At 39.0% G+C, this 25,645-nt stretch overlaps 1 protein-coding gene across 1 annotated transcript in view; it reads left to right on the top strand.

Annotated features, from left to right (window-relative positions):
- The window catches only part of LOC128655955 (cytochrome P450 2K6), a 236,806-nt gene that overhangs the window by 115,287 nt on the left and 95,874 nt on the right, over positions 1–25,645 (top strand). Inside the window, exon 6 of the mRNA XM_053709565.1 lies at positions 13,621–13,794. Within this exon, the coding sequence (XP_053565540.1) occupies positions 13,621–13,794 (174 nt within the window). The remainder of the gene's footprint in view (positions 1–13,620; positions 13,795–25,645) is intronic.

The following is a 25,645-nucleotide window of genomic DNA, read 5'->3' as shown; positions in this document are numbered from 1 at the left end:
AATGCCCCGCAAAAGGCCCTTTTAAGGTCTATTTGTAATTTAGTGTAGGGTAGGGCTTTTTTATTTTGGGGGGGCTTTTTTATTTTGTTAGGGGGGTTAGATTAAGTGTAATTAGTTTAAAAATCTTTTAATTTGTCTATTATTTTCTGTAATTTAGTGGGGGGGGGGTTTGTACTTCAGATAATTTAATTTAATTGTATTTAATTGTATTTAATTTAGGGAAATAATTTAATTTTAGTGTAGTATTAGGTGTAATTGTAACTTAGGTTAGGTTTTATTTTACAGGTACTTTTGTATTTTATTTTTACTAGGTAGTTATTAAATAGTTAATAACTATTTAATAACTATTGTACCTAGTTAAAATAAATACAAACTTGCCTGTAAAATAAAAATAAACCCTAAGCTAGATACAATGTAACTATTAGTTATATTGTAGCTAGCTTAGGGTTTATTTTATAGGTAAGTATTTAGTTTTAAATAGGAATAATGTAGTTAATGATAGTAATTTTATTTATATTTATTTCAATTATATTTAAATTAGGGGGTGTTAGGTTTAGGGTTAGACTTAGGTTTAGGGGTTAATAACTTTAATATAGTGGCGACGACATTGGGGGCGGAAGATTAGGGGTTAATAAATGTAGGTAGGTGGCGGCGACATTGGGGGCAGCAGATTAGGGGTTCATAAGTATAATGTAGGTGGCGGCGGTGTCCGGAGCGGAAGATTAGGGGTTAATAATATAATGTAGGTTGCAGCGATGTCGGGGTGACAGATTAGGGGTTAATAAGTGTAAGATTAGGGATATTTAGACTCGGGGTTCATGTTAGTGTGTTAGGTGTAGACATAAAATGTATTTCCCCATAGGAATCAATGGGGATGCATTAAGGAGCTTTACGCTGCTTTTTGGCAGGTGTTAGGCTCTCCCCGTTAATTCCTATGCAGCGCTGGTATTGGAGTGCGGTAAGGAGCAAAATTTTGCTCAACGCTCACTTCTTGTCTGGGTTGTAAACAATGCTCGTTAGCATCGCACAGCCTCTAACGCAACACTAATAGTTACATTGAAGCTATCTTAGGGTTTATTTTTATTTCACAGCTAAGTTTGTATTTATTTTAACTAGGTAGACTAGTTAGTAAATAGTGATATCTCGAATTGTTCACCGGCGAATAGTTCCTGGCGAACATAGCTTGTTCGGGAACGCAATGGCGGGCGAACATATGCGATGTTCGATCCGCCCCCTATTCGTCATCATTGAGTAAACTTTGACCCTGTATCTCACAGTCTGCAGACACATTCCAGCCAATCAGCAGCAGACCCTCCCTCCCAGACCCTCCCAGCTTCTGGACAGCAGCCATTTTAGATTCATTCGGAAGCTGCTTTCTTAGTGAGAGGAGGGACAGTTTAGCTGCTGCTGATTTAATTGGGAAATTGATAGCTAGGCTAGTGTATTCAGTGTCCACTACAGTCCTGAACGACTCATCTGATCTTTGCTGTAAGGACAGCACCCCAAAAAGCCCTTTTTAGGGCTAGAACATCAGTCTGTTTTTTTTTCCTGTGTAATCTAATTGCAGTTGCCTGCCAGCGTGTGTGCCAGGCTCACAGCGTATACTGTGCCCACTTGCCCAGCGCCACCACTCAAATCTGGTGTAACAGTAGTATAAATTTAAAAAAAAAAACTTTTTTGACAGTGAAACATCAGTCTGCTTGTGTAATCTAATTGCAGTTGCCTGCCTGTCAGCATGTGTGCCAGGCCCACTTGCCCAGTGCCGCCACTCATATCTGGTGTAACAGTAGTGTAAATTAAAAAAAAACTTTTTTGAATGTGAAACATCAGTCTGCTAGTGTAATCTAATTGCAGTTGCCTGCCTACCAGCATGTGTGCCAGGCCCACTTGCCCAGTGCCACCACTCATATCTGGTGTAACAGTAGTGTAAATTAAAAAAAAAAAACTTTTTTGACTGTGAAACATCAGTCTGCTAGTGTAATCTAATTGCAGTTGCCTGCCTGCCAGCATGTGTGCCAGGCCCACTTGCCCAGTGCCACCACTCATATTTGGTGTAACAGTAGTGTAAATTTAAAAAAAAAATTTTTTGACTGTGAAACATCAGTCTGCTAGTGTAATCTAATTGCAGTTGCCTGCCTGCCAGCGTGTGTGCCAGGATCACAGCGTATACTGTGCCCACTTATCCTATCTAAAAAACCTAAGCTCCCCATTGCCCTGAAAAGGGCATTTGGATGGGCATTGCCCTTAAAGGGGCATTTAGCTCTTTTTCTGTGCCCAAAACCCTAATCTAAAAATAAAACCCACCCAATAAACCCTTAATAAAACCTAACACTAACCCCCAAAGATCCACTTACAGTTTTTGAAGACCAGACATCCATCCTCATCAAGCCGGGAGAAGTCTTCATCCAAGCGGGCAGATGTCCTCAACGAAGCTGGGAGAAGTCTTCATCCAAGTGGCAAGAAGTCGTCCTCCAGGCGGGCAGAAGTCTTCATCCAGATGGCATCTTCTATCTTCATCCTTCAGCGGCTCCATCTTCAGCAGCTCCATCTTCAAGACATCCGGCACAGAGCATCCTCTTCTTTCACTGTATCTTGAAGAATGAAGGTTTCTTTAAATGACGTCATCCAAGATGGCGTCCCTTGAATTTCGATTGGCTGATTCAGCCAATCGGAATTAAAGGGTAAAGGGAAAGTAGAGGATGCTCCACGCCGGATTTCTTGAAGATGGAGCCGCTCCATGTCGGAAGGATGAAGATAGAAGATGCCGTCTGGATGAAGACTTCTGCCCGCCTGGAGGACGACTTCCTGTTGCTTGGATGAAGACTTCTCCTGGCTTCGTTGAGGGCATCTGCCCACTTGGATGAAGACTTCTCTTGGCTTGATGAGGATGGATGTCTGGTCTTCAAAAACTGTAAGTGGTTTTTCAGGGGTTAGTGTTAGGTTTTATTAAAGGTTCATTGGGTGGGTTTTATTTTTAGATTAGGGTTTTGTGCAATGAAAAAGAGCTAAATGCCATTTTAAGGGCAATGCCCATCCAAATGCCCTTTTCAGGGCAATGGGGAGCTTAGGTTTTTTTAGATAGGATTTTATTTGGGGGGTTTGGTTGTGTGGGGGTGGGTTGGTGGGTTTTACTGTTGGGGGGTTGTTTGTATTTTTTTTTACAGGTAAAAGAGCTGATCTCTTTGGGGCAATGCCCTGCAAAAGGCCCTTTTAAGGGCTATTGGCAGTCTAGTTTAGGCTAGGGGTTTTTTATTTGGGGGGGCTTTTTAATTTTGATAGGGCTATTAGATTAGCTTTAATTAGTTTAAATATTTGATAATTTCTTTTTTATGTTGTATAATTTAGTGTTTATTTTTTTTTGTAATTTAGTTAATTGTATTTAATTAATGTAATTTATTTAATTTTAGTGTAATGTTAGGTGTTTAGTGTAACTCAGGTTAGGTTTTATTTTACAGGTACATTTTTATTTATTTTAACTAGATAGTTAGTAAATAGTTAATAACTATTTACTAACTAGTCTACCTAGTTAAAATAAATACAAACTTAGCTGTGAAATAAAATAAAACCTAAGATAGCTACAATGTAACTATTAGTAATACTGTAGCTAGCTTAGGGTTTATTTCACAGGGAAGTATTTAGTTTTAAATAGGAATTAGTTAGGTAATGATAGTAAGTTTTATTTAGATTTAATTAATTTATATTAAAGTTAGGGTTAGGGTTAGATTTAGGGTTAGGTTTAGGGGTTAATAACTTTAGTAAAGTGCTGGCAGTGACGTTGGGGCAGCAGATTAGGGGTTAATAATATTTAACTAGTGTTTGCGACGCTGGTGTGCTGCGGTTTAGGGGTTAATATGTTTATTATAGTGTTTGCGATGCGGGAGGGCCTCGGTTTAGAGGTTCATAGGTAGTTTATGGGTGTTAGTGTACTTTGTAACACTTTAGTTATGAGTGTTATGCTACAGCTTTAGATGGCGGTACGAATCTTGTCGGTATAGGCTGTACCGCTCACTTTTTGGCCTCCCAGGCAAAACTCTTAATAACGGCGCTATGGAAGTCCCATTTGAAAGGTGAGGTAGTTACATTGCGTTACGGCCAAAAAAGTGTTCGGTACAGCTATACCTGCAAGACTCGTAATAGCAGCAGTAGTGAAAAAGCAGCGCTATGAGCCATATCGCAAAAACCGTAATCTAGCCAATTGTTTGCTAATGGTAAAAAGATGCAGTCAGGATGATTGACACCCCCTGCTAGCAGCTGATTGGCCGCAAATGTGCAGGGGGTGGCATTGCACAAGCATTTCACCAGAAATGCTTGTGCAATGATAAATGCAGACAGTGGATCATGTCCGCCCAACATTTGATAAATCGGCCCAAATAGCTGTTTCAAGAGTATATTTAAGTGTCCACCATGCATCAGCATTTTAAACACAGCAGGTGCTGAAAGAGCCTAAGATGCTTGTACCATATAGTATTGATTAATCTTGTTAATAGCTGACATATTACAAAGATCCACTCTAAGCAGCTGCGGTATTTAAACTGCTGATGCACTGAGAATATTGATAACCTTTACTAGAAGCATTTTTGTCAATACATGTACTGTATATTGCACATGTTTCAGATGATTCTGCTTTCACCGTATATTATCTTACAACCTCCTCTCTTTTCATATGGGTGCGTTTATAAATTAAATTAGGGTAATGATTATTTTGAGTTTTTTGGCACAACCGCAGGAGGAAAATATAGACCGAACAGAGAAATTTGTTCTGCCCACTAGCAGAGATGGGGAAACTAATTTCATAATAGGGATAATAATATGCTTTGAATTTCATATTATAAGTTGTTTTTTGCATGTGCAATGTATTTTTATTACGATTTCTACTGTGGTCTGTTTTTCCGGTGTGATTGCAATATAAATTAGGGACCTTATGGTCCTTAAACAGCTTATATAGGGCTAGAGTAAAAGTGGTGTGCTAACAGTTGCACGCAAGTCGAAAAGGGGTTTATTGCGGCTCTTTCCGTGTGTCGGAAGTTGAAGCGCAATTGAACTTTTTGCACATTGTGATAGCGCAACTTCAGAGCTCTGGTTAACTGTTACGCAAGACTAAAAGGTTGCACAAAACACATAAAAATGTAAAGTGCAATTACACTCATAACACTATTTAATTTTTTGTTTTAAAATGGCATAAAAAGCTATAAGGGCTCAAAGATATGAGATCTCAGGTGTTAGAAGAAAAAAAAAGGGATTTAACATAGATAGATGTCTAAATATGCAACAAAATGTGTGCACATATATGTGTTTTTATTTGTTTACGTATGTATTTATATGTGTATATATGTTTTTACGGACATATATACAAATATACATGCACAAATACATATTTATACATACTGTATATAAACATATATAAGTGCGTTGTAGCCCTATGCAGTCAAGTAACTAAAAATTATATTTATGTGGTATTCATATTTAATAAAGTGTTATACTCTGTATGTACTGTAAATATTTCACATGCCAATATATAACAATATAAATAAATAGATAGATAGATAGATAGATAGATAGATAGATAGATAGATAGATAGATAGATAGATAGATAGATAGATATATGATAGATATTTATCAAAAAAACACCATATATATATATATATATATATATATATATATATATTTATTTAAGAATAAATAGAACATTTTCTGCTATGTAAAGAACATTGGAATGCAAAATATTCAAATTTCATGTTGGGTTAGCACAATCGGCTTAACACAAACGCAATCGCTTTGCGCGCCAGCATGGGTGTTAGGTTCTTTTCCACTTTTCACACTCTATTGAAGTCTATGGGGGAATACGTTACCATGGTCACAATATTCTAAGTTCCACTTTTTGCACACATCAGGTTAGCGTTTGTGCGCAAAATTTTTACTTTTAACTAATACAAGCACAACCCAATGCATGTAAAAAGCCTCCGAACTGAAGTTAACGATCAAGGGCCCGATCCTATATGCAGCGTCGCCCGCAGAAGCCGGTGACGCCAAATTTTGTGCTGGTTTGGTATCACATATACAGCGTAACAGAAGTTACGAGCGTATATTTCTGCCTTCGGCCGTATTTTTTACCCATAGACTGACATACAAAACACGCGCAGTTTGGTATCCAATATATATCGTAAGGACTTACGCGCGTAGATTTCAGAAAATCTACTCCATTCTCATCTTGCCACAAATTGCAGGTGCAGGAGCCCTTGCACTGACTAAAAAACCAACGTAACTCCCTGGAAGCCTTAACAAACACATACATTTCAGCAGCATTTCAAGGTTAAAGGGACAGTATACTATGATATTTATATTTTAAGGTTTATTTGTGTATTTGAAATAGTTAGAAGCTACAACATAATCAAATGGATTGAGCTTGTAGGTACTTTATCACATTGTGTACATATACTTGCTTATTTACTTTCAATTGGATTACCTTCATCTCTTTAGAACCCACTGGAGTGTAATTTATTCTAATGCTAACACAGCTTTGCACTAATGCCAAAATATATAAAGGGACAGTCAAGTCCAAAGAAAACCTTCTTCTTTTAAATAGGGCATGTTATTTCAAACTACTTTCAGATTTAATTAGAACACTTGCTTTGTTCTCTTGGTATTCATAGTTGAAAGCAAAACCTAGGATGGTTCATATGATCATTTCTAACACCTTCTTGAAGGCTGCCTCTTTGCAATTGTGTCAAAACAATATGTAAGATAAAATTACCTTTTTTGGGCCATTTCCATACAGGCCTTATTATATGTTTTAACAATATTAGTGTACTAAAACACCCCTCACATGGATGTGGATGACAATTATATGGTAAATAACAGAGGACAAGATTTATGTTGAACTATAAGAATATTTTTTTTTAGGCTTCTTGGATGAGGGGGGTGAGGTGACTGGAGTGGATTTCCTGGTTCTCCTGGTTTGGGAAGATTCAGATGATTCTGCTGGAGTGCTGGCCACAGATGATAGGCTGGAGGCAGTGTCTTGCTGGTGTGTGAAGTGCTCAACCAACACACCCAAGAGTTGGTTTTGTTCCTGCCATCTGTTGTCAATCTGCATCTTATATCAGAAATAACTCTCAGCATCTGTGACTGGTTTTGGACAATTGCAGTTAATGATGCTGCCATGTCCCTCTGCAGCTCTATGCTACGCTGGAGTAACCTCTGTTGGCTCCTGTGAAACCTGTGTTGGCCTTTTTGTCTGTTCTTGCAGCTTGTTATGAGCCTCCTCTGGAGTGAGATGTATTCCTCGCCCAGGGGAGAATACAGTGGATCTACAGGCTCTTGAGCAGCAGTGATTCTAGGTGCAGGTTCAGCTCTATCTGCTGGTGCTTCAGGGACAACTTCAGCTGCCGGAGCTTCAGGGACAACTTCAGCTGCCGGTGCTTCGGGGACAACTACAGCTGCTGGTGCTTCAGGGACAACTACAGCTGCTGTTGCTTCAGGGACAACTACAGCTATATGCTCATCTGAGGATGGTGGAGCTCTCCCAAGGGAAGCGGATGGTGGAGCTCTCCCAAGGGAAGCAGATGGGGGAGCTCTCCCAAGAGAAGAGGATGGTGGAGCTCTCAGGTTGGATTGGTAGTCCCATTGACGACTAGTGTGTGACCACTCAGCCTGTCCATTGTGCATTTCCTGCGACATCCCCTGTGTGGAAAAGCCATGACTGTCCTGATATTGTGTTGGGGGGGTAAAGACATGGACCCTCCGTGGCTGACTTGGATCCTCCTCAAAGCCAAAAGGATATTCCTCAGGCCAGGTATCCTGCCAAGGGTTGTATGCCAATGGTGGTGGCATAACTTCTGGGTCCTCAACGGAGGCAATCCAACCCTGCTCATGCCTGGGAGCATACTGTCCATGTTGCTGCCAGAAGACTGGTGGTGGAGGTGGCTGCATGGCTTTGACTGGTGGTGGAGGTGGCTGCATGCCTGTGAGTGGTGGTGGTGGTGGAGGTGGCGGCATGCCTGTTTGCAGCCTGGTGACAGGAGGTTCTGTGGAGGAGTCAAAGTATGATAGGGATTAGTACAGTCAAATATATGTCCATGTGGCATACAATGTACATTGATACATGCTAGGGCCTATACTCATTCACACGTAAAACTGTATAACATGCATGTGCATAATGTGATTTGTGATATGAGGGATTTTAATTTGCACAGTATACAGGTATGTGTTTCATACAATAGTTATGTGTACATGTCAGTGATGGAGAAAATGTGTTCTTTAAGTGACACTATGGTCACACAATTTTCTTTAGCCTGATGTAGGCACAGAACCTGCTTTCTGAGCTAAAAGTATTGTGATGGCTATAGTGTCCATTTACTGAAAACTCAACATGTGGCTTGTGGCCTGTGTTACTCTGAGACATGTTAGTATTGCACTATTCCACCTCATATCATGAATTGCATTGTGTTAAGTAGCATTAATGTCAAATATAATTGTAGATGTTTTTGTTAGTAGGCCAAATGCCATGCTCCTCATTGTGTATATGAATGTGTGACATTAAAGGATGTTATATCTCAAATACATATAATACTGGTGTGTGGGATGTTACTCACCAGCATGAGGTGCTGTGGTTGCAGCCCCTGAGTCACGAGCCCCTGGAAGTCCACAGACTGCTGTGATACTCAGGGACCTGCGTATCATATCCTGCCAGGTGTTGTATTCGGTTTCCAGGGGTGGACCACCGCCTGTTTCCCTCTGGTGCATGGCTTCCTGGCCCATCTTCTCTTTCACCCGCCTCTTGCAATCGTTCCACCTTTTTTTAAGTCCCTCGACAGTCCTCCTCTGTGGGGCCACACTGTTTACAGCATCCTCTACCGGCAACCATGCTGCCTTACGCCTTCGGGCAACGCCTTTGCCCTTCTCCTGGCTAAAGAAGGTACTGTGGTTGTCCATGATGGCCTGGACTAGCGCAACATTCTCATCAAAGGAGAATTTTGGGCATCTCATGCGCTCCTCCCCTGTGGCCACCTGGCTTCCTCCCTGGGATGTCTCTGGTGTGGGTTCCTCCCTATCCTCTCCCTCCTCCCCCCTTCTGTCCCCATGTGCACCCTCTGTCCCTCTTCTAAGTGTGCCTGGTCTCTGGGCATCTACCCTCCCATCATCCCTTCTAACTCTCCCTCTCCCCACTCCACTAACTCCCTGACGGGGACCCCGCTGCTCCTCCTGTCTGCTACAATACTCCTCTCCCTGCAACTCCACTCCCCTCCTCCCCTCCGCCCTACCTCTCCCTGCCATCCTCAAACTACACACACTCACACACTCACACTCACTCCCAGTTCAATCACACACAATCACAACCAAACACTCAGCCTATCACACTGTAAAATTGAAAAAAAATGTGTGAGGTGTTAGAAAAAAAAAGTGTTGTGTATTTTGTATATGTATGTATGCAATATGTGTGCAATATGTAAAAATAAGTGTAAGTAAATGTACAAGCTTACCCAAACAAAAATCCGACTTAACTAACTGTTATGCTGCGCCTCTCTCACTACTCTTACTAATCCTAAACTCACTGTAGTGTGCTGTAGCTCAACGAACCATCCAAACACACTGAAGAAAATGGCAGCTGCGAATGGGTTTATATATGACTTTTGAATAGCGTAATTATGTTGTGCAGTTTTAGATGGAGTATTGGGTAATTTTTACGAGTCTTAGCCAAATTTGCATAAAACTACACTTTATTGAGACTTTACGTGAACAAACTACTGGCGTAAGTACTTGCGACGACTAAAATGTGTATTTGCACACTTTTCGGAACAATGCCAGTTTGTCCTACTTACGCCACTTTTGCATCTGACGGCGTCGTATATTGGATAGCCCGATGTGCGTGGTGAAATTACGGGCGGTGCGGGTTCCCTCGCTTGCGCCGAAAACTACGCCGTATATCGGATTGCACCCCAAGTGGAAGCGTTAATCTGTTGCTCGTAATCTAGCCCAAAGGGATTTAGTTAGGTACATTTATCTTTTATTGTACATATAAATAAGCACAGAGGGACAATAGGGACTTAAAGGGACAGTTAGGTCAAAATTAAACTATCATGATTCAGACAGAGCAAGCTATTTTAAGCAATTTTAAGCAATTTCCCATTTTACTTCTATCATTAAATTTGTATCATTCACTTGTTATCCTTTGTTGATGAACATACTTAGGTAGGTTCAGGGGCAGCAATGCAGTACTGGGAGCTAGCTTATATCTAATGGCTGCACACTTGCAATGAGAAGCTTTTTGGTGTTCAGTATCTTTTATATATGGTTGTTTCTAAGTTATTCTCTACATTTTCCCTAATTGTTATGAACCAATATACAGTTGCAAGAAAAAGTATGTGAACCCTTTGGAATGATATGGATTTCTGCACAAATTGGTCATAAAATGTGATCTGATCATCATCTAAGTCACAACAATAGACAATCACAGTCTGCTTAAACTAATAACACACAAAGAATGAAATGTTGCCATGTTTTTATTGAAGACACCATGTAAACATTCACAGTGCAGGTGGAAAAAGTATGTGAACCCCTAGACTAATGACATCTCCAAGAGCTAATTGGAGTGAGATGTCAGCCAACTGGAGTCCAATCAATGAGATGAGATTGGAGGTGTTGGTTACAGCTGCCCTGCCCTATAAAATACACACACCAGTTCTGAACAATAATGAATTTCATGGGAGGATACCACAGAGGAAGCCACTGCTGTCCAAACAAAACATTGCTGCATGTTTACAGTTTGCACAAGAGCAGTACTTACAAAATATTCTGTGGACAGATGAAACCAAAGTTGAGTTGTTTGGAAGAAAGAGGCACAGCACACCAACATCAAAACCTCATCCCAACTGTGAAGTATGGTGGTGGGGGCATCATGGTTTGGGGCTGCTTTGCTGCATCAAGGCCTGGACGGATTGCTATTATCGAAGGAAAAATGAATTCCCAAGTTTATCAAGAAATTTTGCAGGAGAACTTAAGGCCATCTGTCTACCAGCTGAAGCTCAACAGAAGATGGGTGTTGCTACAGGACAATGACCCAAAGCATAGAAGTAAATCAACAACAGAATGGCTTAAACAGAAGAAAATACACCTTCTGAAGTGGCCCAGTCAGAGTCCTGACCTCAACCTGATTGAGATGCTGTGGCATGACCTCAAGAAAGCGATTCACACCAGACATCCCAAGAATATTGCTTAACTGAAACAGTTCTGTAAAGAGGAATGGTCAAGAATTACTCCTGACCCTTGTGCACGTCTGATCTGCAACTACAGGAAACGTTTGGTTGAAGTTATTGCTGCCAAAGGAGGTTCAACCAGTTATTAAATCCATGGGTTCACATACTTTTTCCACCTGCACTGTGAATGTTTACATGGTGTGTTCAATAAAAACATGACAAAATTTTATTATTTGTGTGTTATTAGTTTAAGCAGACTGTGATTGTCTATTGTTGTGACTTAGATGATGATCAGATCACATTTTATGACCAATTTGTGCAGAAATCCATATCATTCCAAAGGGTTCACATAATTTTTCTTGCAACTGTATCTATCTTATCTCTGATCATTATACTAAAAGGCTAAATTTGAGATTTTTCACTTAAGCAGCTGTGAAGCTACAGGAAGAAATGTTCATTAGAGACTGTTAGTAACATTGTTGCAGCTTAGTCATTTTTTTAAATCTAAAGCAAAAACTGCAAGGTGATTTTCACTTTCTTTTCAATTGCCAGTTTGTTTAAAAACTGGAAAACATATTTGAACCAGGGGCGTATTATGGCCTAGGCCAACAAGGCCGGTGCCTAGGGCAGCAGATTTGGGAGGGGCAGCACAGCTATCCTATCCCCTCTCTAAAAGCCAGCACACAGTACAGTGAGCGATAAAGTGCAGGCTTTTACAGAGAAGACAAGGCACGCGCACTTATTAAGGTCGCTCTTCAAAGGCAGTGCTCCTTTAAAGCGTTGCTTCATTTAGAGCCGCCAACATTTTTGCAGTGGAAGCTTTCTTGGTGAGAAACTTGCTCGGGGATATGCTTACAAGGTGAGGCTGGAGGAGAAGATTTTGTGCCAATATGATGCCTCCCCTTGTCTGCTGTGGTGGGTCTGAATGCGCAGTGCTTATTGCAGGTCTTAGTAACTAACAGACTGGATGGTCTGTTCACTGCTTAGATCACCTTGTGATGTCTAATCATAATCTCTAAAAGCTAGATTTCTCTGCATCCATGAACCCACAGAGTAAATAGTAAATGGACACAAGTTTCATTACTTTAATGATGGTAATTACTGTATGTTGTTGCATGTGAAGGGCAGTGATTGTTTCAAAGTGTATTCTTCTTTCCCTTCCTTCCTCTTCTCTTTCCTCTTTCCCTGTCTCCCTCCCTTCCTCAACCCCCTTCCTCCCTCAACTCCCTCCCTCAACTCCCTCCCTTCTTTCTGTTCCTCCATCCCTTCTTTCCCTCATCCCTTCTTTCTCTCAACTCCCCCCTTGCTCCCTTCTTTCACTCCTTTCTTTCCCTCATTTCTTTCCCTCCCCCTTTTCTCCTTTCCCTCCCCACTTTTCTTTCTCTCTCTCTCTCTCTCTCTCTCTCTCTCTCTCTCTCTCTCTCTCTCTCTCTCTCTCTCTCTCTCTCTCTCTCTCTCTCTCTCATCTCTCTCTCCCTCCATTCCTTCTTTCCTTTCCCTCCATTTTCTCCCCTCCCCTTCTTTTCTCTCCTTTCTCTCAGGGAGAAAATGGTATGAGATGCATGCAATTCAACCTACTTGTATGCAAGTGTTTTGCTAGCCCATTTTCTTTTGAATTGTTAAGAAAAAATAAGAACATTTTACACACTGACCCAAAAATATATTAAGGGGAAAAAGGACTAAAACCTTTAGGGGGGGCAGCAGAATTTTGAGTGCCTAGGGCAGCACAATACCTAAATACGCCACTGATTTGAACTAACATATATTAGACCGCTGCTTCATAACTGGTGTTTCTGGTGAGCCTGCAGGTTCGCCAGTAACACAGGGCGTCAAGCTCTGTATAGAGCTTGATAGATAGGCCCCACAGAGTGCAGTGTAATGCTGTAAACAGACCAAACTGCACATAACAAAATGGCGCCAGTCATCTTTCTTGCAATCTCACTATGAGTACAATACTGTTTCAAAATGCTTGGAGGATGGCCTTAAGCTCAGTATTAGCACTGCCGTAGTGCAGCGCTGTAAAGCGGAGTAATCCTGTATTTGTGACTTTTTAAATTGTCTTTTTCTTAATAAATAAATTCAGGCCTCTGACTGGGAGCTTGATTATCAAAAACTTGCTGGCTGGAGGGAAATCATGTATGATCTTTTTGAGCATTCTATTTGAGCCCTTTATAGCTATATAAACACAGCACTCAAGGTAAAAACTGTTTTCTTAAATTCTTAAAAGAACCTTGGAGTAATGGTGAGGCATCATCGATAATGTCGCCATAGCTTTAGATTATTGGGCCCTGGGAGAGATGGATATCTACCAAACAACATCTTTTTAAGAACAGCATAATTGATTTGTTTTACAATAAAATGTTATGTGGATTAATCCAATGTTTTTAAGTAAGCCTATAATTGTTTCTCCTTTTTGCTTATTTCCAGTTGTACAACGCATACCCATCCCTGTTTCGCTGGATACCTGGAATTCACAAAACAATTAAGAAAAATATGAATGAGTATCTTAATTTTATTAGAGAGACCTTTGCAAAACAAAAGGAGCAACGGGATGCTAATGACCAGAGGAACCTTATTGATGTATTTCTTGTTAAACAAGAGGTATAGTAAAATTATTTTTTGCTCACGTAGATGTATTTATCATTCTGTAGATAGCCAAAACATTACATTACCAATCTTATGCCTAGATTTAGAGTTTTTGTAACGACCCGCATAGCTAACGCTGGCTTTTTTCTGGCCGCACCTTTTAAATACCTCTGGTATTGAGAGTTCACAGAATGGCTGCGTTAGGCTCCAAAAAGGGAGCGTACAGGCATATTTACTGCCACTGCAACTCTCGATACCAGAGTTGCTTACGGACGCGGCCAGCTTCAAAAACGTGCTCGTGCACGATTCCCCCATAGAAAACAATGGGGCTGTTTGAGCTGAAAAAAAACCTAACACCTGCAAAAAAGCCGCGTTCAGCTCTTAACGCAGCCCCATTGTTTACTATGGGGAAACACTTCCTACGTCTGCACCTAAAACTCTAACATGTACCCCGAGTCTAAACACCCCTAACCTTACACTTATTAACCCCTAATCTGCCGCCCCCGCTATTGCTGACCCCTGCATATTATTTTTAACCCCTAATCTGCCGCTCCGTACACCCCCGCCACCTACATTATCCCTATGTACCCCTAATCTGCTGCCCTAACATCGCCGACCCCTATATTATATTTATTAACCCCTAAACTGCCCCCCTCAATGTTGCCTCCACCTGCCTACACTTATTAACCCCTAATCTGCCGAGCGGACCACACCGCTACTATAATAAAGTTATTAACCCCTAATCCGCCTCACCCCCGCCTCAATAACCCTATAATAAATAGTATTAACCCCTAATCTGCCCTCCCTAACATCGCCGACACCTAACTTCAATTATTAACCCCTAATCTGCTGACCTAATCTCGCCACTACTGTAATAAATGTATTAACCCCTAAAGCTAAGTCTAACCCTAACACTAACACCCCCCTAAGTTAAATATAATTTAAATCTAACTAAATAAATTAACTCTTATTAAATAAATTATTCCTATTTAAAGCTAAATACTTACCTGTAAAATAAATCCTAATATAGCTACAATATAAATAATAATTATATTATATTACAATTATATTGTAGCTATTTTAGGATTAATATTTATTTTACAGGTAACTTTGTTTTTATTTTAACCAGGTACAATAGCTATTAAATAGTTAAGAACTATTTAATAGCTAAAATAATTAAAATAATTACAAAATTACCTGTAAAATAAATCCTAACCTAAGTTACAATTAACATGATTAAGGTCAGTGTATGACCGAAACGTTGTATCTCTTGTCTGCCATGATGTTAAACCAATAAAGGAAGAATTTTTTGCATTTACAAGGTGCTGCTGTTTTTCTGCTTCTTTGGATTCTACAAGGGACTAGTGCAGGGTCCCTACAGCGTGCACCTATTTGCCTGGTTACTAGTGCTGGGCCTTTTACACTGTATACTAAGTTACAATTAAACCTAACACTACACTATCAATAAATTAATTAAATAAACTACCTACAATTATCTACAATTAAACCTAACACTACACTATCAATAAATTAATTAAATACAATATCTACAAATAAATACAATTAAATAAACTAACTAAAGTACAAAAAATAAAAAAGAACTAAGTTACAAAAAATAATAAAATATTTACAAACATTAGAAAAATATTACAACAATTTTAAACTAATTACACCTACTCTAAGCCCCCTAATAAAATAACAAAGACCCCCAAAATAAAAAAATGCCCTACCCTATTCTAAATTACAAAAGTTCAAAGCTCTTTTACCTTACCAGCCCTGAACAGGGCCCTTTGCGGGGCATGCCCCAAAGAATTCAGCTCTTTTGCCTGTAAAAAAAAACATACAATACCCCCCCCAACATTAAAACCCACCACCCACATACCCCTAATCTAACCCAAACCCCCCTTAAATAAACCTAACACTAAGCCCCTGAAGATCTTCCTACCTTATCTTCACCTCACCGGGTATCACCGATCGGTCCTGGCTCCAAAATCTTCATCCAAGCCCAAGCGGGGGCTAGACATCCATCATCCGACGGCTGAAGAAGTCCAGAAGAGGGTCCAAAGTCTTCATCCTATCCAGGAAGAAGAGTAGATCCGGACCGGCAACCATCTTCTTCCAAGCGGCATCTTCTATCTTCATCCGATGAGGACCGGCTCCATCTTGAAGACCTCCACCGCGGACCCATCTTCTTCTTCCGACGACTTCCCGACGAATGACGGTTCCTTTAAGGGACGTCATCCAAGATGGCGTCCCTCGAATTCCGATTGGCTGATAGGATTCTATCAGCCAATCGGAATTAAGGTAGGAAAATTCTAATTGGCTGATGGAATCAGCTAATCAGAATCAAGTTCAATCCGATTGGCTGATTCAATCAGCCAATCAGATTGAGCTCGCATTCTATTGGCTGTTTCGATCAGCCAATAGAATGCGAGCTCAATCTGATTGGCTGATCGGATCAGCCAATCGGATTGAACTTGATTCTGATTGGCTGATTCCATCAGCCAATCAGAATTTTCCTACCTTAATTCCGATTGGCTGATAGAATCCTATCAGCCAATCGGAGTTCGAGGGACACCATCTTGGATGACGTCCCTTAAAGGAACCGTCATTCTTCAGTTGGACGTCGTCGGAAGAAGATTGGTCCGCGCTGGAGGTCTTCACGATGGAGCCGGTCCTCATCGGATAAAGATAGAAGATGCCGCTTGGAAGAAGATGGTTGCCGGTCCGGATCTACTCTTCTTCCCGGATAGGATGAAGACTTTGGACCCTCTTCTGGACTTCTTCAGCCATCGGATGATGGATGTCTAGCCCCCGCTTGGGCTTGGATGAAGATTTTGGAGCCAGGACCGATCGGTGATACCCGGTGAGGTGAAGATAAGGTAGGAAGATCTTCAGGGGCTTAGTGTTAGGTTTATTTAAGGGGGGTTTGGGTTAGATTAGGGGTATGTGGGTGGTGGGTTTTAATGTTGGGGGGGGTATTGTATGTTTTTTTTTACAGGCAAAAGAGCTGAATTCTTTGGGGCATGCCCCGCAAAGGGCCCTGTTCAGGGCTGGTAAGGTAAAAGAGCTTTGAACTTTTGTAATTTAGAATAGGGTAGGGCATTTTTTTATTTTGGGGGTCTTTGTTATTTTATTAGGGGGCTTAGAGTAGGTGTAATTAGTTTAAAATTGTTGTAATATTTTTCTGTTTGTAAATATTTTATTATTTTTTGTAACTTAGTTCTTTTTTATTTTTTGTACTTTAGTTAGTTTATTTAAATGTATTTATTTGTAGGTATTGTATTTAATTAATTTATTGATAGTGTAGTGTTAGGTTTAATTGTAGATAATTGTAGGTATTTTATTTAATTAATTTATTGATAGTGTAGTGTTAGGTTTAATTGTAGATAATTGTAGGTATTTTATTTAATTAATTTATTGATAGTGTAGTGTTTAATTTTGTAGGTTTAATTGTAACTTAGGTTAGGATTTATTTTACGGGTAATTTTGTAATTATTTTAACTATTTTAGCTATTAAATAGTTCTTAACTATTTAATAGCTATTGTACCTGGTTAAAATAAATACAAAGTTACCTGTAAAATAAATATAAATCCTAAAATAGCTATAATATAATTATTCGTTATATTGTAGCTATATTAGGATTTATTTTACAGGTAAGTATTAGCTTTAAATAGGAATAATTTATTTAATAAGAGTTAATTTATTTAGTTAGATTTAAATTATATTTAACTTAGGGGGGTGTTAGTGTTAGGGTTAGACTTAGCTTTAGGGGTTAATACATTTATTACAGTAGCGGTGAGATTAGGTCGGCAGATTAGGGGTTAATAATTGAAGTTAGGTGTCGGCGATGTTAGGGAGGGCAGATTAGGGGTTAATACTATTTATTATAGGGTTATTGAGGCGGGGGTGAGGCGGATTAGGGGTTAATAACTTTATTATAGTAGCGGTGCGGTCCGCTCGGCAGATTAGGGGTTAATAAGTGTAGGCAGGTGGAGGCGACGTTGAGGGGGGCAGATTAGGGTTTAATAAATATAATATAGGGGTCGGCGGTGTAAGGGGCAGCAGATTAGGGGTACATAGGGATAATGTAGGTAGCGGCGGTTTACGGAGCGGCGGATTAGGGTTAATAACTTTATTATAGTAGCGGTGCGGTCCGCTCGGCAGATTAGGGGTTAATAAGTGTAGGCAGGTGGAGGCGACGTTGAGGGGGGCAGGTTAGGAGTTAATAAATATAATATAGGGGTCGGCGGTGTTAGGGGCAGCAGATTAGGGGTACATAAGTATAACGTAGGTGGCGGTCGGCAGATTAGGGGTTAAAAAATGTATTCGAGTGTCGGCGATGTGGGGGGACCTCGGTTTAGGGGTACATAGCTAGTTTATGGGTGTTAGTGTACTTTAGAGCACAGTAGTTAAGAGCTTTATGAACCGGCGTTAGCCCAGAAAGCTCTTAACTCCTGGCTTTTTTCTGCGGCTGGAGTTTTGTCGTTAGATTTCTAACTCTCCCTTCAGCCACGACTCTAAATACCGGAGTAAGAAAGATCCCATTGAAAAGATAGGATACGCAATTGACGTAAGGGGATCTGCGGTATGGAAAAGTTGCGGCTGAAAAGTGAGCGTTAAACCCTTTCCTGACTGACTCCAAATACCGGCGGTAGCCTAAAACCAGCGTTAGGAGCCTCTAACGCTGGTTTTGACGGCTACCGCCAAACTCTAAATCTAGGCCTTAAGAAATAAAGGGTATCCCAAGAAAAATGTTTTTACTTACTGTGGGCCAGATTACAAATGGTTCACTAAATATATTTTTTTGCGTGCACGCAAACAACACTGGAAGTAAACTTTTAACGTGGGCGGGTTAGCACTCGTATTACAAGGTGGACACCTAACGCTTACCTGACACCACATTAGACCTGCAGTGCTAAACCCGAAGGTACTTATAAATATTTTACATGCCAATGTTCTTTACATAAAATATGTTGTTTTTTAACTCCTACCCTTTACGCAAAGTCTTCAGTTGCGCTAAACCGAAAATGTGCAAATTTATTTTCATTTAACTTGTAATATATGTGCAAGTTAATATAGTCACGATATTGCTTATTGCGACCTGTGCTAACTTTAGAGTGCCACTTGTAATCCAGCCCAGGTTTTGTGGGAAAAAATAATAACCCAAAAATAAGCAGAAGGTGTTAATGTAGAGAAAGTTGGTTATTACCCCCCCTCTGGTTTTCTCAGTAGAAGATGAGACTCCTTATTAGAAAAAGTAGAAATTCTTCTTTTTAATTAGGAGACAGATGGAATACACCAAAGTTAAAGAAACTGGGAATAGATGGAAAAGTTAGCTCATGGATAGTTTGACCATATTGCCACTTTAAAAAGGGACACATATGAAAAATACATATGGCAGGGCTGTTTTTAGGGCTGTTTAAAGAAATGTTTTGTATAAGAACCCTGATTTATGTATTTTTCATATATGTCCCTTTTTAACCCCTTAATGACAACAGTACTTTTCCATTTTCTGTCCGTTTATGACAAAGGCTATTTTTACATTTTTGCAGTGTTTGTGTTTAGCTGTAATTTTCCTCTTACTCATTTACTGTACCCACACATATTATATACCGTTTTTCTCGCCATTAAATGGACTTTCTAAAGATAGCATTATTTTCATCATATATTATAATTTACAATAAAAAAAATTATAAAATATGAGGAAAAAAATGGAAAAAATGGAAAAAAAAAAACACTTTTTCTAACTTTTAGCCCTAAAATCTGTTACACATCTGCAACCACCAAAAAACACCCATGCTAAATTGTTTCTAAATTTTGTCCTGAGTTTAGAACTACCCAATGTTTACATGTTCTTTACTTTTTTTGCAAGTTATAGGGCCATAAATACAAGTAGCACTTTGCTATTTCCAAACCACTTTTTTTCAAAATTAGCGCTAGTTACATTGGGACACTGATATCATTCAGGAATCTCTGAATATCCCTTGACATGTATATATTTTTTTTTAGAAGACATCTCAAAGTATTGATCTAGGCCCATTTTGGTATATTACATGCCACCATTTCACCGCCAAATGCGATCAAATACAAAAAATCATTCACTTTTTCACAAATTTTTTCACAAACTTTCGGTTTCTCACTGAAATTGTTTACAAACAGCTTGTGCAATTATGGCATAAATGGTTGTAAATGCTTCTCTGGCATCCCCTTTATTCAGAAATAGCAGACATATATGGCTTTGGTGTTGCTTTTTGGTAATTAGAAGGCCGCTAAATGCCACTGCGCACATACGTGTATCATGCCCAGCAGTGAAGGGGTTAATTAGGGAGCATGTAGGGAGCTTTTTGGGGTAATTTTAGCTTTAGTGTAGTGTAGTAAACAACCCAAAGTATTTATCTAGGCACATTTTGATATATTTCATGCCACCATTTCACCGCCAAATACGTTCAAATAAAAAAAAAATTTCATTTTTCACAATTTTTGGTTTCTTACTAAAATTATTTACAAACAGCTTGTGCAATTATGGCACAAATGGTTGTAAATGCTTCTCTGGGATCCCCTTTGTTCAGAAATAGCAGACATATATGGCTTTGGCGTTGCTTTTTGGTAATTAGAAGGCCGCTAAATTCTGCTGCGCATCACACGTGTAGCAGTAAAGGGGTTAATTAGGTAGCTTGTAGGGAGCTTGCAGGGTTAGTTTTAGCTTTAGTGTAGAGATCAGTCTCCCACCTGAAACATCAGACCCCCTGATCCCCCCCAAACAGCTCTCTTCCCTCCCCCACCCCACAATTGTTCCCGCCATCTTAAGTACTGGCAGAAAGTCTGCCAGTACTAAAATAAAAAGTATATTTGTTTTTTTGTGTTTTTTATAGCATATTTACATATGCTGCTGTATAGAATCCCCCCTTAGCCCCCAACCTCACGGATCCCCAATCAAACAATCTAACCCTCCCCCTCTAGCTTAATGGGCTCCACCTTGAGTACTGGCAGCTGTCTGCCAGTACCCAGTTTAGTAAAAAAAATATGCTTTTATTATTTTTTGGCTTTTTTTTTGCCATTTTCTGTAGTGTAGCTTCCCCCCCCCTCCCTGAACCCTTCGATTGTTTTTGAAGTTAAACCCCCCCCCCCCTTTTCTCCCAATTTTTTATTAAATTTTTCTGTAGTGTAGCAGTTCCCACCCGCTCCCGCCCCGTGCACGCACCCGTCCGCCGCCCCCCGTGCACGTGCGCACATCCGTGCGCTGCCCCGGACACTACCGCCTCCGATCCGGCCTCTGATCCCGCCCCCCTCCACATCACAGACCCGCCTCCCTGCCTTGCTCCCACCCACCAATGATGCTCCGGTGCAGAGAGGGCCACAGAGTGGCTCTCTCTGCATCGGAGGCTTGTAAAGGGGTATTGCAGGATGCCTCCATATCGAGGCATCACTGCAATACCCTCAGAGCTGCTGGAAGCGATCAAAAGTAATCAGTGGAGTCCCCCAAGGCTCAGCACTGGGCCCTATTCTTTTTTAATATTTTTTTTATAAACGACTTGGAGGATGGCTTATATAGCAACATCTCTATTTTTACAGATAGAATTGTTTTGTATAGCATTGTGGTCAGATTTATATAAGTAATGTATCAATTAGCTTTTTTATAACATCACATTCATCTCCTTATTGCAGTTTGGAATACCACATCACATTTTTAAATTTTTTGTATAACTTGGGGAGTAATTATAGATATATAGGATAGAATTACTTAGGGATTATCAACCATTCTTGAGCATTTATTTCTCACTTATTTTCTTCAATTAAGTTCTAAAAACATTATTATTATTGTCTTCCCTTATTTATAAAGTCTCTTTTTCCCCCACATATTTAAATATGATTAGGTAAATGGGTATATGTATCATTATGGATACATTGTGCTATATACATTATTAGTATAAGAAATAACACATAATGTTCTTAAATAATACAAAGAGAAACTTATTTACACATTTAGTGACCTCTTGTAGTATAGAGAATTACATAGCACATCTATTAATTTCAACCCAATATTCTCTTAATAAGACATTATCACATTATATTATTAACATAGAATTATACTAATCACTATGCTATAGTCAATGAGTTTTTAAGAACAGGAGAAGTGGACCGAGCGCTACACCCAGGGCCTTAAGCTTACTAACTATATAGCCTCCTAGTAGGCTAACAATATAAAAGTTAAAATGGGGAGAGAGTAAGCGCTAAAAAGCTTAAAAGGCTAGTAAAAAGTACATTTTAATACATATAAAAATTTACAAATGGCAATCAGACGCATGGATCCATGTCTGACTTAACAAAAAAATATATATAATAAACAAATCTAAAAGTATCTAAAAATATCCAATGGAGTAAAGCATGTGACGCTGACTTAGTGAGCCAGTGATGAGGAGTTAGAAGGACATGTACATTCAATAATATAAACAACCTAAGTGAGTGATTGAGTGCACACAATAGCTGTCAACAAAGAAAAATAGCATTCACAAAAAATAGTGTTCACAAAAATTGGCGTACATAAAAAATGTTCAAATGTTCAACCGGTTATATGTAAGTGAATCCAGTAGTGTTTCCTCCAAAGTGACGTGTAGAAATATAACGTGAAGTCAATAATAGTAGAATGTAAACGTTGAGTGGGTCAAATTAATGTGGTTCAGCTTCTAAATTAAAAAATTGTAAATCCGTGAGGTGTATAAAAATAAAAATAACTTGTGAAAAAATCCACGTGGAAAACTTGAATTAAAATGATAAACAAAGGTCAAAAATCAAAAGACAAAAATAAAAAGACAAAAATATCAAAAGACAAAAATAGAAAATCAGTGATAATATTAAAAAGCACTAAAGTTCTAGTGAAAAAAAATCCTTAATTCAGATGTTAAAAATCCTTGGTAAGATCCATAACAAACAAATACATCAATAAAATACCTAAAAGGGAACAAAAGAGGAACAAATAGTGCAACACTGTATATGATATATGATATAGGTAATTAAAACCAAGCTCACCAGTATGCCAACGCGTTTTGGCCTAGACTAGGCCTTTCTCAAGACTATACTGTATCATAAAATCTGGGAGCTTTAAGTAGGGTCAGTGTTGAAATGATTGGTGCTGTTTTGGCGCCATTTTTAGAGGCACCTCCCTTTCCTGTTTCACCCATTGCATCTCTGGGATATTTCCTGTGTTGTGTTTCCTGTTTCACCCATTGCATCTCTGGGATATTTCCTATGTTATGTTTATGTTTTCCCATCTTAAAGGTCAATTGGTTCCTATTATTGCCACAAATTCTAGTATAAATCTAGATTTTCCTATTTATTTGTTTTTTATTTTCATTATTAGGTAATAGTAGCGTTTTGTCAATGTTGTTATTATTATATTCTGTGTTAACTCCATTAGTTTTCTGGGCGGGTTTCCCCTTTCTTTGGGCTCAAATTGCTTATTTATTTACATGGACTGGTTCTCATTTATGAATTGCCCCTGTTGATGTCAAAAACTTAATTTCCAATGCGATCTTATTTTGAAAATTGCTATGACCGGAAGTGGCCTGGTATCGCGGCATCAACTTCCGTTTTAGCTTTTGGGAGACATAGTTTATTCGATTCACCGGTCTCTATCATGTGACCGGAAGTTCTTTAGTCCACCGGTCTGCATCATGTGACTGGAAGGTGCAGCATCATATTCCCCATTGACTTATGGGATATGTAGTTCCCTCATTTATTAGGACTGCAGATCTTTCTCAGATGTTCGGTATTACCCGATCTTACTATGGCTCATTGTCTCTATGTGTCTATAATATATAATGTCAGAGTCAATTTGCCAATATGTAATAGAATCGGTTACTGGGAATAGTCAATTCTTTGAATAATGTATGTAATTTCTTACGATGCTGATCTGTCACTGCTTATAGTAAAACTGCTTCTAATAAAAATCGCTATGTTAATTCTAAGCACATTCTTGGATCCTAATAAAACTCACTTTCTTAATTCTAGGCACATTCTTGGATCCTAATATTGAATAGCTTTACAATTTACTTTTATTTGTTCATACTTTCGTAATGGATAGCCGTTTCACTGCTTCCTTCTAGTTCTTTTTAAAATAAAGCCTATGGGTATTCTCAATGAGCCATTGAGTCATATTTGACCTTCAAAAAGTATAGACCTGCAATGTTTATCTAACTTAACATTGTGAGACGTTTATTGCATCCTAATGCTGTATCTCACCGCTGATGGTGGGATGACAAACTGTAATGTCTCAAGAGGGATCAAGGATCTTCCTATCTGTTCACAGTGAAGGTGTAAGCTCAGATCTAATTGGGAGGGTTTCATTACATTTGTATGTCTATATAAAGGACTTTAGGTGACCATTAACCAGAAATCAGCTGGTGAAAGATCAGGCGTAAATACACTCAAAGTGATGGCTTCTGTTTGAATTTGGGGCAGACGTGGGGTAGAGGATGCAAGATACAAAATCTTCAAATTATGATATTTCATTTCACACAGTAAGTAGTCCTACATTGGATTGTTATGTATAGACCAGTGTATGAATACAGGGTTTTTTTCTTTTCTATGATACATTTTTAGTTCAATATGACCATTTTAAAGTTGTCATACTGAATGTGTTCAGTTTGACAAAGCTGGGTGTATTCAATATGACATTGTCGCAATTCTTTAGGTCTATTATTCCCGTGTATGGATCTGTTGCCAGGTGTTAATTACTTGACAAATGTACTTATGCTTGTATATTTACTCATTGGTGCTGATGTATCTCTGTGACCAAATTGTCCTATGCCTGATGTTATGTTTCTCTCTCTGATATGATTTTGTTCTTAATGAGCGACTAACATTTTGTAATACAGAACAAGTATTATGCCCACTCTAAATTTTTACATTTCCCTTGGTTTTTATAGGAAACGTAGAGGGTTAGTATTTTCGATTTTCACTTCCACTCTAGTTTATAGCTTTCATGTATTCGATCTCCCTTTATAAGTACATAGAAAATAGTGATGAAAGCGGAGGTAAATATTTAGTTGGGATACTGTGTGGGGTAACCAACTTAGCGGTCGCATGTTGGGATCCTATCTCTCTAACTTAGGTCATATCATATTTGAGCACTCGGAGATGGATGGTGGTTGTTATTTAATAGATGTTATTTAATGGAGATCAGGTGTGCAAGGTCTTCTTTCTGATTTAAACCTCTAGGGTATAGACAGTCCATCATAAATATCCATCTTGACTCATTGAATAGTAGTTTTTGCTCATGGTTTCCTCCTCTCCAGTCTTTTTCGACCTTCTGTATCCCAAAATAACTCAAATCTTTCAGATTCCCCTTGTGGGTAATCTGCTTATAAAGGCTAGTAAAAAGTACATTTTAATACATATAAAAATTTACAAATGGCAATCAGACGCATGGATCCATGTCTGACTTAACAAAAAAATATATATAATAAACAAATCTAAAAGTATCTAAAAATATCCAATGGAGTAAAGCATGTGACGCTGACTTAGTGAGCCAGTGATGAGGAGTTAGAAGGACATGTACATCCAATAATATAAACAACCTAAGTGAGTGATTGAGTGCACACAATAGCTGTCAACAAAGAAAAATAGCATTCACAAAAAATAGTGTTCACAAAAATTGGCGTACATAAAAAATGTTCAAATGTTCAACCGGTTATATGTAAGTGAATCCAGTAGTGTTTCCTCCAAAATGACGTGTAGAAATATAATGTGAAGTCAATAACAGTAGAATGTAAACGTTGAGTGGGTCAAATTAATGTGGTTCAGCTTCTAAATTAAAAAATTGTAAATCCGTGAGGTGTAAAAAAATAAAAATAAAAATAACTT

This window comes from Bombina bombina, chromosome 4 (genome assembly GCF_027579735.1).
Source record: "Bombina bombina isolate aBomBom1 chromosome 4, aBomBom1.pri, whole genome shotgun sequence".
NCBI lineage: Eukaryota > Metazoa > Chordata > Amphibia > Anura > Bombinatoridae > Bombina > Bombina bombina.
This window is presented reverse-complemented; position numbering and strand designations above follow the sequence as displayed.